The sequence below is a fragment of the Larus michahellis genome, chromosome 13 (genome assembly GCF_964199755.1).
Source record: "Larus michahellis chromosome 13, bLarMic1.1, whole genome shotgun sequence".
Taxonomy (NCBI): Eukaryota; Metazoa; Chordata; class Aves; order Charadriiformes; family Laridae; genus Larus; species Larus michahellis.
The window spans coordinates 1,745,635-1,759,459 of record NC_133908.1 but is presented as its reverse complement, the minus strand read 5'-3'; the positions used below and the strand labels follow the sequence as shown (position 1 = coordinate 1,759,459).

The window sequence follows — 13,825 nt, the reverse complement described above, 5'->3', positions numbered from 1 at the left end:
GCACGAGTACGATTTCCTTAGGCTTGGCCCGGAGGTAGGGCGTAGGGGTGATGGTGACGGAGTAATTCCCCACGTAGAGAAGCAACATTTTGCTCCAAAGCTGGATGCGATCGCGTCCAGAAGGTGTTACAAAGACATTCCCCTCTAGAAATGATGCATTTGGGATTTGAAAGGCGGCGCTCGGTATCCCTCACGTTTGGCAGTGGGATGCTCCGAGATGTTTCCCGGCTCTCTGGGTGTTCCAGCGGCCGGTCCGACGTGTCCGCTCCTCCCAGACCCTTCCCGAAGGTTTGCCCGTGGCTCGGTAAAGCCGATGCAGCTCTTAAGTGATCCAGCCTGCCCTGTTGGCTGTTGGATGCAGCCCGTGGAGAGCTGTGGGGTGTCCCGGCCCCAGGGCGTGCAGATCTCCTTTGGAGACCGGCTTTCACCCACCTGGGAGAGCGGAGGATGCTCCGCGCTAAACCTTGATGCCGCTTTGTGGCGGCAGCTAAAGTTGCCCGGGGCCGGGGGGTGTGTGTGGGGTGTGTTTATTCCACTCGAGGCCTGAATCGGTTTTGAAAAACGGGCTAGAAATTGAGCTCTTCAAAATGCCTTATTTTCCTCGTTTGCTTTGTCAATGCGAGCGTTACCCGAGAACCTGGAGAGGTGAGAAACCTCGGCACAGGCTGCGCCCGCAGCAGGATCCGAGCCTTCCCGCGGCGGAGGGGAGCGGGACAGACGGATGTTGCTCAGTAAGTGCTGGCACCGAGGGTCCCGCCGGGCTCTGGGACCCCCAGAGGTCCTCTCTGCTGTACCCCCCGTCGCTGCGGCTGCCTGGAAATCACCGTCGCAGACCCCGCACGGCTTAGTGGAGCTCGGGGGGGGAGCGCGAGGAGACACCCCCCCCCCCCCAACAGAAACCCACCGTTTTTTAGGCTAATTTTAAATATTGCTCTATCTTCCAGAGGTCATCTAGCAGCAGCACTTAATCAGAGCACCATCTCCTGGTCTTTCTATTCCCTCCCCAGAGGATTTTAATGTCATTCCACTGTAAATGCCGTTGAATGTATTTCTTTCTGAACAATATATTGTGAGTGATCCCTCTTCTACACGGTAATAAAACTTGGATTCGGGAGTTTTAAAAGCCGCGGTGCTGAGATGGTCACTCGCTCCCCAAGGCTGCAGGTGGGGGTCCTGGAGGAGGCCCAAGGTGGGTGAGCTCTGGGCATGCGTGGGGGCCCGGGCACCTGGTGGGTGGCAGGTGGGGTGGCCAGGGGGAAGGGACCACGGGAGGTGGCCCAGAGGAGGAGATGGTCCAGGGAATGTGGCTCAGGGAGGAAGGAGGGCCAGGAGAGGAGACGGCCCGGGGAAGGTTGTTCAAAGGAGGAGGCTGTCCAGGGGAGGAAGGTTCTGGGAGGTGGCCCAGAGGACAGAGAGGTCCAGGGAGGTGGTGGTTGAGGGAGGGGGAAGGCTTAGCGGGGAGGTTGCCCAGGGGAGGACATGGCCCAGAGAAGGTGGCTCGGGGCGGGGAGAAGGGCCAGAAGAGGAAATGGCCCAGCAGAGGTTGTTCAAGGCAGGAGATGTCCAAGGCAGGAGATGTCCAAGGTTAGATTGCGCAGGGGAGGAGGGCCAGGAGAGCAGAAATGTGAGAGGTGGCCCAGGGGGAGGTACCCATGGAAGGGGGTTCTCTAGGAGAGAGCTTAGAGGAGAAGAAGGACTGAGGAAGGGGTTGCCCAGGGAGGGAGAAGGGTCAGGGGAGGAGATCATCCAGGGAAGAGATGTCCCAGTGGAGTCTGGCCAAGGGAGAAGGTGGTTACCCAGGGAAGGAGGTGTAGGGAAGGAGGAAGAGGAGAGGTGGCCCAAGGGAAGGTGCCCAGGTAAGGAGTTTCTGTGGGGATGGTGGGAAGGAGATGGCCCAGGGGATGTTGTCTGGGGCAGGAGGTGGCCAAGAGTAGGTGGCCCAGGAGAGGAGGCGCAGGGGAGCTGGAGGAGGGTCTGAGCAGGGGCTGCGGAGGCGGGTGGGGGAAGCCTGGGGCAGGCTGAGACCGGCCGGTCGCTGCAGCGTTGCCAGGCGACATGCACGCACAGCACTGCCTGCGCTCCTGCCCGCACTCCTGCCCGCTGCCCTGCCTTCCCCAGCCCAACTCAACCAGGTGAGCCCGGGTCAGGGTGGGATGGGGGACCCCGGCCCCCACTCGGCCCGTGCTGGCAGCGTGCCCGGTGCTGGGGAGGAGCGTCCCTGCCTGCCCTGGGTGCAGGCAGCGGGTGCCGGGCACGCGGCAGCTCCGGGGTGCAGCGAACCTGCCGGCGTCTCCGCTTTAATGAAGAGCAAACCTCCGTGCCCTGCAGCGAGTCCCCCCCTGCCGTCGGCCCTGCGGCGTGGCCCTCAGCCTGGCTCCGCGGCTCTGGGAGGTGGGTGGGCTGGGCTGTGTCATTCTCGGCACGTTCACTCTGAAGCCTAATGAGTTCACGGGGGCTTCTAGAGTGCGTTACCCTCACTTTGCCTTGTGTTGCAGGCCTGGGTGCAGGCATGGAGCTGGAGGAGGCTGTCTTCAGAGGCCAGGAACGCAGTAAGGCTTGCACAGGTGCTCGGCGCTGCACCCAGGGTGTGGGGGTGCCCGGCTTTCCCCCAGCCCTGGACCTTTGCTCCCGTGCTGCCAGGAACCAGCTTGTCCCATCCCCTCCACAGCAGAGAGGTTTGTAAGCCCAGGGTGCAAGAAGCGCCTCTTTCCTCCTCTCTGCAGACCCAGACTCAAGGAAGCAGCCGGGGTTTGCAGGATCCTGGGCGAGGGAACGTTGCGATCCTGGGCTGGATCCCGCTGATGCCCGGCTCAGCCAGGTGTGGGGCGCGGGAAGGGGGGTCACAGCATGGGGGTGCAGTGGGACCACCCGGGGGACGGTGCAGCACCAGCACGGGGTCGGGGGGGGGAGAGGGGGTCCTGCCCTGTCCCACTGGTCAGTGGCACTGCCCCACGCCCGCTCTCCCCTCCGCAGCGGCACAGCGCGGGTGCGCAGGGCGCCGGCGGTGGCATCTCTCCCGGCACCTTCCTCACCGGCTCCTGGGTGGCTGGTGAGTAGGGACAGGGCACTTCGGTGCTTTCTCAGCTCTGCTTTGCCCCCCACCCCCTGCAGCCCCCTTCAGCCCCAAGCCCTCCCGCTGAGCCGTGCCTGGCTGGGGGCCAGCAGATGCGCTGATGCTCGGGCAGAGGATTTTACCAAATGAAACACCCGCGCACCACGGAGACCACAACCGCAAGTGGCAGGAGAGAAAAACTGTGCTCTGGGAACCTGGGGCTGCCCACACAGACGTTGTCGGAGGGGCTTTTGCAAAGAGGCAAAGGGCAGTTTTGGGGGCAGGACTCTCCCACCAGGCAGCAGTGTCCCATTTTTCGGCACAGAAGAGCGAACGGCATTCCCACCCCTGTGCCGCCTGCCCCAGGCAGCTTCCCATGGCGCCCACCCTGCCCTGCCTGGGAGCATCCGACAGGGTGAAAATTACCCTGTTTGGGTTTTTTTTTTTTTTTAAAAAAAAAAGAAAAAAAGGGATGGTATTGCAGCTTTACTTTTGGAAGCAGGTGAGGTTGAGGATCTTGGGGGAGGGGGTGGGATGCCTTTGAGCTTCAGCGTTTGAGCCGGGGCACACACCAAATGAGTGAGACCCAGTGGGAACAAGCACCTCCGAGCTGGTTCGGATCCAGCTGGATGGGGTGGCTCCTTCCCACCCCTCTCCCTCGCAGAGCTGGAAGGACACGGTGCCGGGTGTCCCCGGGGTGACGCCAGCCCCGTCCCACGGGAGCAGCGCTGCCGGGGGCTGGCTCAGCCGCTCGGCTCCCAGCCCAGCCCCGGGGACTGCAGCAGCTCCAGCTCGATCCGCACGGAGGACTTCGCTGCCAGGTTTCGGGAGGGCATGGTGGAGCCCCTGCTGTTCTCCGAGGAGGAGGATGAGGAGCCCGCTGGGGATGTCCCTGCTGAGGGAGGTGATCTTGGGCGGGATGAGTCCGCAGGGAGAAGACGGGATGTCCAGCGGCTGTTGGCGGTGGAACCGGGCAGACGTCCCTTGCAGGGCAGGTCTCCACCTCTGATGAGGAGGGAGAGCCTGGAGTCTCTGGGAGGGCGGATATCCAGACTGAGCCAGCGCGGTGCTCTGGGGATGGCCTGGGGGGGACCCCGGCCAGACCCCTCCACACAGCCGGCCCTGGGCCGGGAGGACTCTCCCCACCAGGGTTCACGCTCCAGGAAAGACCCATTGAGCATCGCCTTGCGCAGTGAGGACCCGGCTGCTGGGCGTCCCTGGAGAGCCTCCGGCATCTCTGCCGGCAGGAGTAGGGCCGGGGCGAGGAGGGGCTCTCCCGACGGTGGTTTGCCAGGGCCCAGCGGTGCCGGGAGCAGGGGACATCCTGCCAGCAAACCCCTGGGGCTGAGATGGCAGAAGCCACCAGCTCTGCAGGGACGGTGTGGAGCAGTCGTCACCCTCGCCGTGGATGACGTGGAGAAGGAAGGAGCCGGCAGGAGGCAGAGGAGGGCTCCCTGCCCGGCTCACCGTGAGTCTGGGCTGGCCCTGGGGTGCCAGGGTGATGCTGGAGGAGGATGGGACCGAGCAGGGGGAAGGGGCATGGCTGGGCCAGGGACTCTTTCTCTGCGCAGATCCAGCGAGCTGCGTGCGGGGCAGAGTGGCAGGGACCAGTCCCAGTTGCTCACGGGGTTTATCTGGGGTGTTTAGGCTCCCCCATGGAAATACCATCTTTTCCCGCAGGTACCGACAGAGCAGCGGGATCCCCTGGGCGACGCGGAACCGGGGCAGATGTGTCATCCCGGCCAGGAGCCGTGGCGGCTGAGTCCCGGTGGCAGCGTGGGAAGCAGAAAGCCGTGCTGCCCTGCAAGGTGCGAGCCTGGGCTGGCTGTGCCCTGCTGTGGGGCACAGAGGTGGGGGGACGTGGCTGGGAGACAAAGCCTGGCCCTGGTGCCTGTGTCCCACGTGGTGGCCGTGGAAAGGCACAGGGAAAGGAACAAATGGGTCTGTAACCCACCAGAGAGCTGGAGCCCCTCTGCTGTGGGGACAGGCTGAGAGAGCTGGGGGGGTTCAGCCTGGAGAAGAGAAGGCTCCGGGGAGACCTTGGAGCCCCTTCCAGTCCCTCAAGGGGCTCCAGGAAAGCTGGGGAGGGACTGGAGCAGGGAGGGGAGCCATGGGATGAGGGGGGACGGTTTTACCCTGAGAAAGGTCAGATTTAGGTGAGATGTGAGGAAGAAATTCTTCATTTTGAGAGTGGTGAGCCCCTGGCGCAGGTTGCCCAGAGAAGCTGTGGCTGCCCCATCCCTGGAGGGGTTCAAGGCCAGGTTGGCCGGGGCTTGGGGCAACGTGGGCTGGTGGGAGGTGTCCCTGCCCAGGGCAGGGGGGTGGCACTGGGTGGGCTTTAGGGTCCTTTCCAACCCAAACTGTTCTATGCTTCTATCATTCGTTAACCCGCTCCTGGCTGCCAGCCTGCAGCAGGGCACCCGGCGTCGCTGCGTTGGTCCCTGCAGAGGAGCCCGGGGGTGACACAAGAGCTGGGATCTGTTGCGAAGGGGACTCGGAGCAAAGGGGACAGAGCCAGGTACGCAGGGGCTCCAGGGACGGAGCCTGCGCTGAGGCTCAGCCCAGGCATGCCCGCGGATGGCTGCCGGTGGCCTGGCAGCAGAACGTGGCACTGGAAGCCCAAGAAGGTCCTGGGCCCCTGGGTGCTGGGTGGGCATCCCACGGGGTGTCTGTCTGCGGAGCCAGGGAGGGCAGATGGGGACGTGGGTGACGGTGTCCCTGCCACAGGGCTGGCCTGGCACCGCCGGCGCACACCCAGGACTCCTGCCATTGGCACCCGACGGACCTGGAGATGACGGTGAGATGATCCCCAGACGGGCAGAGCGGGGACTGGCCAGGCACGGCCGCAGGTGGCTGGGGACAGGCTGGGGGGGCTCCAGGCCTGTGGTCCCAAGGTGCCCTCGGTGGCCGGGGCAAACAGCGGGCTGCGGGGGCTGTGCTGGCCACGGCCACTGGCTCTGCTTTGGGAGGGAAGGGCAGCACCGCTCCTGTGCGCGCTGCGAGGGCCGGAGCTGGCTCCTGGAGGAGGCCAAGATGTGGGAGGTGGAAAAAGGGGATTTTTTTTCCAGTGGCGGCAGGGGCAGAGAGGCTGTGCGGCGTGCCGGGAGGCGCTGGGGGAGGAGAGGAGGAACACATCGCCTTTGCAAGAAGAGAAACTGGAGCTACAGAAGGTCAGTGCCCCCCTGGCTTCCCTGTGGCACCAGGGTCGTGCCGGAGGGACCCTGGGAGGGAGCACATCCCTTGTCAGGGGCCGAGGCCCTTGCCCAGGATGTGCATGTCCCATGGGAAGCGTCCGGTGCTGCCCAGATTCCTAAAGGAGCCAAACCGAGTTTATCTGCGGGAAGTTTTTTATTTCCTGGAGCTTTTAGGAGCAGAATTTGTTGGGGAAACCACCCGTGTGGCTGTATGCCCACTGGGGTTATCGGTCTGCAGGACAGAGGGTCCCTGGCAATGGCTGGGTCCGGGGTGCGGGACCGGGGGCCACCCCCACGCTGAGGACACTTCCCCACCAAATCTCAGCTCTTGCTGGGGGTCATCAAGCCCGAGCAGGCTGAGGTGGTGCCACCCTGGCCAGGAGGGACTCGGGCACCCCGCATGGAGGCTGTCCTTGGGCCCTTGCCGAAAGGGGTGACGTGACCCCAGCTTCTCTTGCAGAGGCTCCGGGATCTGGAGCATGGTACCCGCTCCCTCCTGCGGCAGAGGCAGCAAGCCCTGGACCAGCTCCACGTGCTGTTCCAGAAGGAGAAGGTGGATGCCCTTCGGCAGCTCCAGGAGGCCCTGGAGAAGGTCGGGGAAGGGAGAAGGGAATGGGCTGGGATACGGGATAACTCCAGCTCAGGGCTGGGCAGCTGCCGGGGCAACACCACGGTGGGTCACGTCCAACCACAGCCAAACTGCTGGGCCGGCTGGGGGCTGTGGCTTGCTCAGGGATGGGGAGCAGTGCTGGGGAACACAGCAGTCCAGATGTGCTGCTCCCCCGAGGTCACCCAGGCGTTTCGCCCTGCCCACGAGAGGGTCAGGGCAGGGACGGTGTGGTCTGCTGGCTCAGCGGGCAGCAAACTCAGCAGCTTGCCTCTCAGGGGCTAGGGGTGTGCATGGAGTTGGGGGTGCCCTGGGAGGGCAGAGGAGATGCCCACCTGGTGCCTCCATGCTTGACCTGCTCGTGCCAAGCTTCCCCTGCTCAGCCCTGGGGTGAACAAGGTGGCTCCAGGTCTTTCCTAGAAGCTCTGACCTGGCTGCAAGGCCAACAGGTTTTATATGCAAGGCTGAGCGGACTCAGGGGGGCAGATGTGGGGGGTGCAGGTGCTGCTCTGATCCGTCTCTCTCCCGTTGGTTTCTCCCCCAGGAACGGGCTGGCAGGAGCGCCTGGCTGTGGGCACGGCTGCAGCGGCTGGAGCATCTCCTGAGCCACCCACGGCGGCCGGTGGTGCCAGGGCAGGCTGGGTGCTCCCCAGCCATGGGGACAACCTCGGCGTGCCAGTGCCGGCACAACCCTCTCCCTGACAATGCCCTGGGGCAGGGCCCTTCGCCAGCAGCGGTCAGGTGAGTCCCATAACCGCAGGGTGCTCCATGCTTTGGGGGGAGGCTGCTCGCCCAGCATGGGATACGTGGGCTCCTGCACCCAGCATCCCTGGGGCATCCTTTGTGGAGGAGCCGCTCAATGCCTTTGAGCACACCAGCTCTTCCTCTCCAACCGTGGACCGTCTCCTCCTGCTCGTCTCTGCTCTCCCCCAGCCACGCGCTCCGCATCCTGCGTGGCCTCCGAGAGCAAATCCAGCATCACCTTGAGGAGCTGCGGAAGGAGGATGGAGCCCAGGGGCCTGCCGTTTGGAGGAAGAAGGTGATTTGAGGACAGGGATGATGAGGAAGGTCTCCTTCTGCACAGCTGTGGAGCCAGGGTGGGCTTTGGACCGATGGTGTCTGACCCAGAGAGCAGCCCTGGTTCCCTGGGCTGTGCCTTCTGCCTGTGCCGCACAGCTGGGGGCTCAGGGCTGGAGGCTTTGGGCGACTCTTGCCCTGTCTGTGCCCATCCATCACCTCGGCTGGGGCACAGCTGGGCTGGCAGCCCCACAGAGACACCCCGCAGTGGCCAAGGGCTAGGCGTTGGGCCGGGGACAGCAGCTGCCAGGCTCCATCCTGTGGTCTCGCACCCTCTGCCTGCTCCTTGGGGCAGAGCAGTGATGGAGCCGGGCAGGGTCTCCCCTTGCCTCCACCAGCAAAGCCCCCAGCCCCTCTCTGCAGCTGTGGAGATCCTGGATGGGATCCGCGTCAGGCATCAGCCCTTGGATGAATCTGAATTACGCATCCTTGAAGTCCATGTCCTGGAGCGCGGGGTGGTGGGATGTCTGCTAGAGTCTCCAGCCACGCACAGACCCTGTAAGGCGAGACCCCATCTCGCCTCCCCCCCTCTGCAGGCGAGAGGGGACACCGTGTTTCTGTCCACATGCAGGAGCGTGAGCAGAGGCAGCAGCGAGAGCAGCTTTGCATGGAGAAGGCAACAGCTCTGGGAGCCCTGAGGGAGCAGCTGATCCAGGTGAGTGCTTCAAGTTCCACTCCAAAGCTCCTCCTGGCCACTGGGGTGGGGGATTCAGGGGCTTCTGATGGCTGTTTTCAGGAGGAGCTGATCTGGTTGGGGTCTCAGAGACCCATGGGGACCTCCCGCTCACCCCCAGGGGCTGCATGGGCTAGCACTGACCTGTGACGCGTGCATCACCTCTCCCCAGATGACATGGAAAGCAGACGTGGTCTAATTGCCCATCTGTCTGTGGCTGGTCTCTGGTGCAGGTTCTGGGGACACCAGCCATGGGGAAGCAGGGATGTGCGTATGGGACTCTCTTGCCCCTTCCAAACCTGGGTTGACCCTTGCTTCTCTTGTGCACAGAGACGGCGTGAACATCCACACCTCCATCCCACCTCCTCCCTGTCCATGAGCACCGTGCCTGGCCTCCGACAGCGTGGCTGTGGGTCCCTGGGGATCCTGCACCATCTCCAGCGCTGCGTGCAGGAGCTGCAGCTGGAGAAGACACACCACACGGGCAGCTTGGGGAAGCTGACTGCCCTGGGAGGAGAGCTGGGCCCCACAGCAAGAGAGGAGATATGGGGACAGCGTGGGACAAGGGAGTCACCATATGCCACAGCCTCACCCAAGCAAGAGAAGCAGAGCTCCACGATGGAGCATGCCTGGTGGGAATAGCCCTGCAGTGGGGTTAGGACACAAGGGTTTAGTTTCTAACCTAGAGACCTTGGGCAGATCCCAACACCACCATCAATCTGTGTCACAGGGTTGGAGATACCAGGATCATTTGTTGAGGGCTGAGGGACCTGCTGGTGGGAGGGCCATGAAGGTCCTCTCCTGAGTTTGCCTGGGTGAGGCACAGGGTCCCTGTTCTCCTCTTCCCACTCTGTGGCTTCTCTGCTCTCATCAGTCTCCCGTCCCCTACCATGGGATGTAGCCGTGGGTCACATCTCACAGGGAGGTTGGAGGTGGCATTCCCTTTTCTGTTCCATCATGAGGACACACATTTTCATGGGATCTGTCTCTCTCTCTGCTGTGGTAGAAGCTCCTGATGCCAGATCTCACTGGTCCCCCACACCCTAGCACGAATGGCAGGTACGAGCACGATGGCAGGAAGAGTTGTATCTTGTGACCAGGACTTGGGTGGGGCACGGAGATGCCCAGATGAGATGTCCCTGGCTGCTCAATCTCCCTGTGCATGCCCAGAAGGACCAGTCAGGAAGCTGCTGGATTTTTCCTTCGCTGCACGTTTTCCACGGACCTTCCCAAGTGGAAATTTCCCTTCAGCCCCCCCTGGCAGAGGTGGTGGCTGGGAGCACGCAATGCATGTGTGATCAGTATGGGTCCGTGCCACACGCCGGCACTGGGCTGTTGCCCAAGTGCAACCAGGTGAACACGGAAGCCCTACCAACATCTTTGCAGCTCTTCCCTCACATGCAATCAGGGGCTTGGTATGAAGGAGAGGGAGAGGTGGGGTGGAGAGGTCCCTGCCACAGGGGTGGCTGCAGAGAGGGGTTGGGGCTGGGAAGAGATGGGGGAAGGAGATCAGGTGCATGGAGGAGTCTGGGCTGGAAGAAGGCTTGCCTCTTCCCAGGTCAAGGTGGAGACTGTGACCAAGCACGTTGCAAGTGCTTTGCAATTAGGATGCGGGGTCAGAGCAGTAAATCCAGAACCCGCAAAACAGGGCACTGTTAATGCTGACAGGCCTTTGCCATGGAGGTCACTGGAGCCCTTCAAATTCCAAGTAGGACAGGGTTTGTGGTGGAAAAATATCTTCAGATGACAAGCCTGCATGAGGCAGGGCTGCTTGGCAGAAGGGAAGGGGGTCGGGGAGATGTGTCGTACACCGAGTGCCTGGAGGAGCACCGGGCAGGGAGGTGAGGAGCGCTGGAGCTGGAGGGGCTCGCTGCAGGTCCCTGGGTCTGGGGCTTTGGTTTGGGTGTCTCCAGCAGAACTGCACTTTCTGCAGAGCATGGTCCTGCGAGCAGCTGAATGCTCTTAGCAGCTCCATGTGACAAGCGAGGAGGAATCTTGCTCCGTCTGCCTCCGGAGGCCCTCTGCCCATGGTCACAAGCGCCAGGGCAGGAGCAGCACCTGGCCGAGGAGAGGAGACGAAGGGGGAGGTCAACCTCCCTTTTCGGCAGCACTCAGCCATTGCCAGGATGCCATTAGAAGGGAAAACGTTTGTGGCTCATCAAGCCTAACTCTGTACATGGATCTCGTCTGATCCCCATGTGCACGTTGAGTGCGTGCTGGCAGAGTGACCCCTTTTGCTCTAAGACCAGCGCCAGGGTGCTCAGAGCAAAGCTTCCTCCCTTGGAAGGGAGAACATACGAGATGCTTGTCGAAATAAATTGCCTCTTTACGGTATATCTCCTAGCAGGACAAATTTTGTAGTCCCAGGCACTCGCGTGTCTGTTTGGAGAGAGCTTAAGCAGGACAGAGGAAATACAATCAACCTGTTGAGAGCGTTGCTGCCCTTCCATGTCCGTACAGAGGTTTGGGAGCAGTGAGATCCTCAGACACGTTTGTCCCTGCCGGATCCTGCATCAGCATCTGCCTGTCCTCACTGGGATGCGCTGGCTGGGGCGTCCCGCGGACAGGGAAGGGTGAGGATGGAGGGGAGGACAACAGGGAGCACAAGTGTGCGTGGGCCGAGTAAATCCAGTGCGGGGAAGCCATGACTCCTCACTGCATCCCGGGGTCGCAGTGGAGCCAGGAATGCCCTGGTCCAGACCTCTGACAGGGGAACGGTGCTAATCCTCAGGGCTCCTGGCTGGACTTTTTACATGCCACACTCTGTAGTGGGGCCCCAGCCCAAGGGTTCAGCTTGGTTCACCCCAAAAATGACGTGGGGAAGCTTGGGAGCTGTTTGTCACTGACTTCTTTACTGGGTCAGGATTTTTCCCTCTGAGGGTGAAGTTATGCCGGGCAGTGGAGCTGCTGGGGGGACTCTGGGCACCCTCTCGCCTGTCCTTGGCACTGAGCAGCTGATGGGAATCAGCTCACTCTCCTGGCAGAAGCCTGCTCTTGGGGACAGCGAGAGGACTCAGCCCAGCTCAAGGTCAGGACACGATGCTATAGGGATGCTCAAGATGACTTAGGAGATGGCTGCCCTGGGAAAGAAGAAGTCCTGCTCCTCTGCTCTCCCCTTCCTCTTCTCTCTCTGATACTCGCCACCGTCACCTATCCACCCTGGGGACAATTTCTGCTGGATGAGGGTATTGGAGAAAGCTGGCGAGCCCAGATTTTTGCTGGCTCTACGAAGTGTCTGAGCAAGTGCCAGGGCTTGGGCAGGAGCGCAGGGGAAGGACGGGGATACCGCAGGGAGATGCCGGGTGGGGGCTGGTTCAGCCCTTCTTGCGGAAGCCGTCCCCGTTCCTTACAAACGCAGCTCTGGGGCTGCCGGCAGCCCCACTGGGACACCGGCGTTTGGGGCAGCGTCGGGCTGTTTCATGGGAGCGCTCCCTTCCCTATGAGCGATCTCACCTGCATCCTGTTGTCCCTGGGGACACCAAGGCCTCTGCAGGGGCTGCGATGAAGCCCGGGTGTCGCAGCTACAGGGTTGCATGAACCTGCAATGAATGCCATTGCAAAGCTCCTGCAAAGACCTCAATAAAAAGGGCTGCGTGGTTGTGACGGCATCTTGGAGCTGCCAAGTGGCCCCAGGCAAGCAGGATCCGGCCGCACAGCCAAGCTGGGAGCACTGACCCTGGGATGGCTGCAGGGAGCAATGTGTAATGAAAAAAACAACGGGGAATTCTTCTGTTCAGATGCCTTAATTTAATTTTGAAAAGGAGAAACCTATTTCTCAGTCCCTAGACATCTCATTGGAGAGAACGCTGTTTTTAATTTGCAGGAGTGCGTCCAAGGAGAGTTGCTCCGTGGGCAAAGGGGATAATGAGAATTTCTTGCAGTAATTTATTACTATGCCTCCTTCCAGGGGAAGGGAGGGTATGAGAATTGAAATATCTGTATGCATTTTTCCAATTAAAATAGAAGTGTTTTTCATTATGTTTTTCTGCAATGTTGGATCGGGAGATTTCTGAAATTACTTACGATGTACAGCCGTTCCCTGGCTGAAGTTATTGCATTATTTTTTTTCCCTTTAAGTTTCACAAGAGAACTGTGGTGCAGGCTACGTTGTTGTGGTTTTTTTTGTCCTGAAGAGCTTTTAATTAAAACCCAAATGCTTGCCAGGCTGCACGAACGTCTTTGCAAAGAGCAGGCGGAGGTTCCTGGTCATATGAATCTTACTAGGAAAGATAAAACTGATCCTTTTGAGGCAGAAATGGCTCCCAAATCTCTGAATGATCATAGCAACGTTTTCATCACTGGCGCTTTCACCTGTGGGGTTCCCTGTCTGAGCCTCCGTCCTTCCCTCCTCGTTATGTGCGTGAAGGTTTTGATTCTGGAGGAGGCTGAAGAAGTATTAAGTGGAAGATCGACGGTGGTGAATTTCCTTTACTGATGGAAACTTGCTGGTCCTTCAACAATTCATGGAAATATTGGGTTTAAGGCAGTTTGACAGACAGCTAGAGTACGTCTTGCTCTTTTGAAGAAGGAATGTAATGACATGTCGAATTAAAGTGTATGTAAAACACTGCGTCTTTACAAGGTTTTGTTGGGACTTAAACAGCAGAGATTTGTTCTCCTTCATTGACTTCTTGGCTTTAGCACTCCAACACATGTCTGTTGGAGCACGCAAATGCCAGAGAGCGCAGTACACTGATGCAGAAGAAAAGGCGCCACCAGGAGTCGGTCACACCAGGTGGTTGAAGCAGCAGAGAGCTGAGGTTGGCTCAGCTTTTACTTGCAAGCCCCGGGGCCAGTGTCTGTCCTCCCACCGCAGGTCACCCTGGAGCTGGAGACGTGCCTCCAGCCGGTGGGCGACCAGGGTGCGGACGGCCCTGCCAGCGTCTCTGGTCTCTGGCTTCAGCAAGTGGGTTGGTTTGTCACCGTCTGCTTCTCCAGCCAGGGCTGGGAGGAGTTGGGGATGACGGATGGAAATGGTGACGGATGACCAGGAGGCTTTGAGCTTGCATGGTAAAAATAGTTGGAAGGGGGTTGTGAATTTGCAGGATGCTCAGAGGAGATTCAGGTCTCAGATATTCTTCTGGTCCTCTCTTTGGAGGACCTGATGGCGTAAAGAAACAGCTCTGGACAGCAGAGATTCAAACACTGTTTACTCATGCTTTTATCTCTAAATTATTCCATGTCCGAAGTCAAGCTGCTGCGGTGTTTCATGCACGACAAAG

At 60.6% G+C, this 13,825-nt stretch overlaps 1 protein-coding gene across 1 annotated transcript; it reads left to right on the top strand.

The window, feature by feature from the left end:
- The first annotated feature begins 2,040 nt into the window (after positions 1-2,040).
- Positions 2,041-11,025, top strand: LOC141750667 (uncharacterized). The gene is made up of 15 exons (XM_074606189.1): positions 2,041-2,132; positions 2,329-2,391; positions 2,496-2,549; positions 2,724-2,818; positions 2,974-3,049; positions 3,717-4,520; positions 4,733-4,860; positions 5,458-5,570; positions 5,780-5,849; positions 6,121-6,222; positions 6,707-6,838; positions 7,398-7,594; positions 7,787-7,892; positions 8,502-8,585; positions 8,934-11,025. The coding sequence occupies exons 3-15, from the start codon at positions 2,510-2,512 to the stop codon at positions 9,243-9,245; spliced, it is 2,259 nt and encodes a 752-aa protein (XP_074462290.1). The 5' UTR covers positions 2,041-2,132; positions 2,329-2,391; positions 2,496-2,509; the 3' UTR covers positions 9,246-11,025.
- The last annotated feature ends 2,800 nt before the right edge of the window (positions 11,026-13,825 follow it).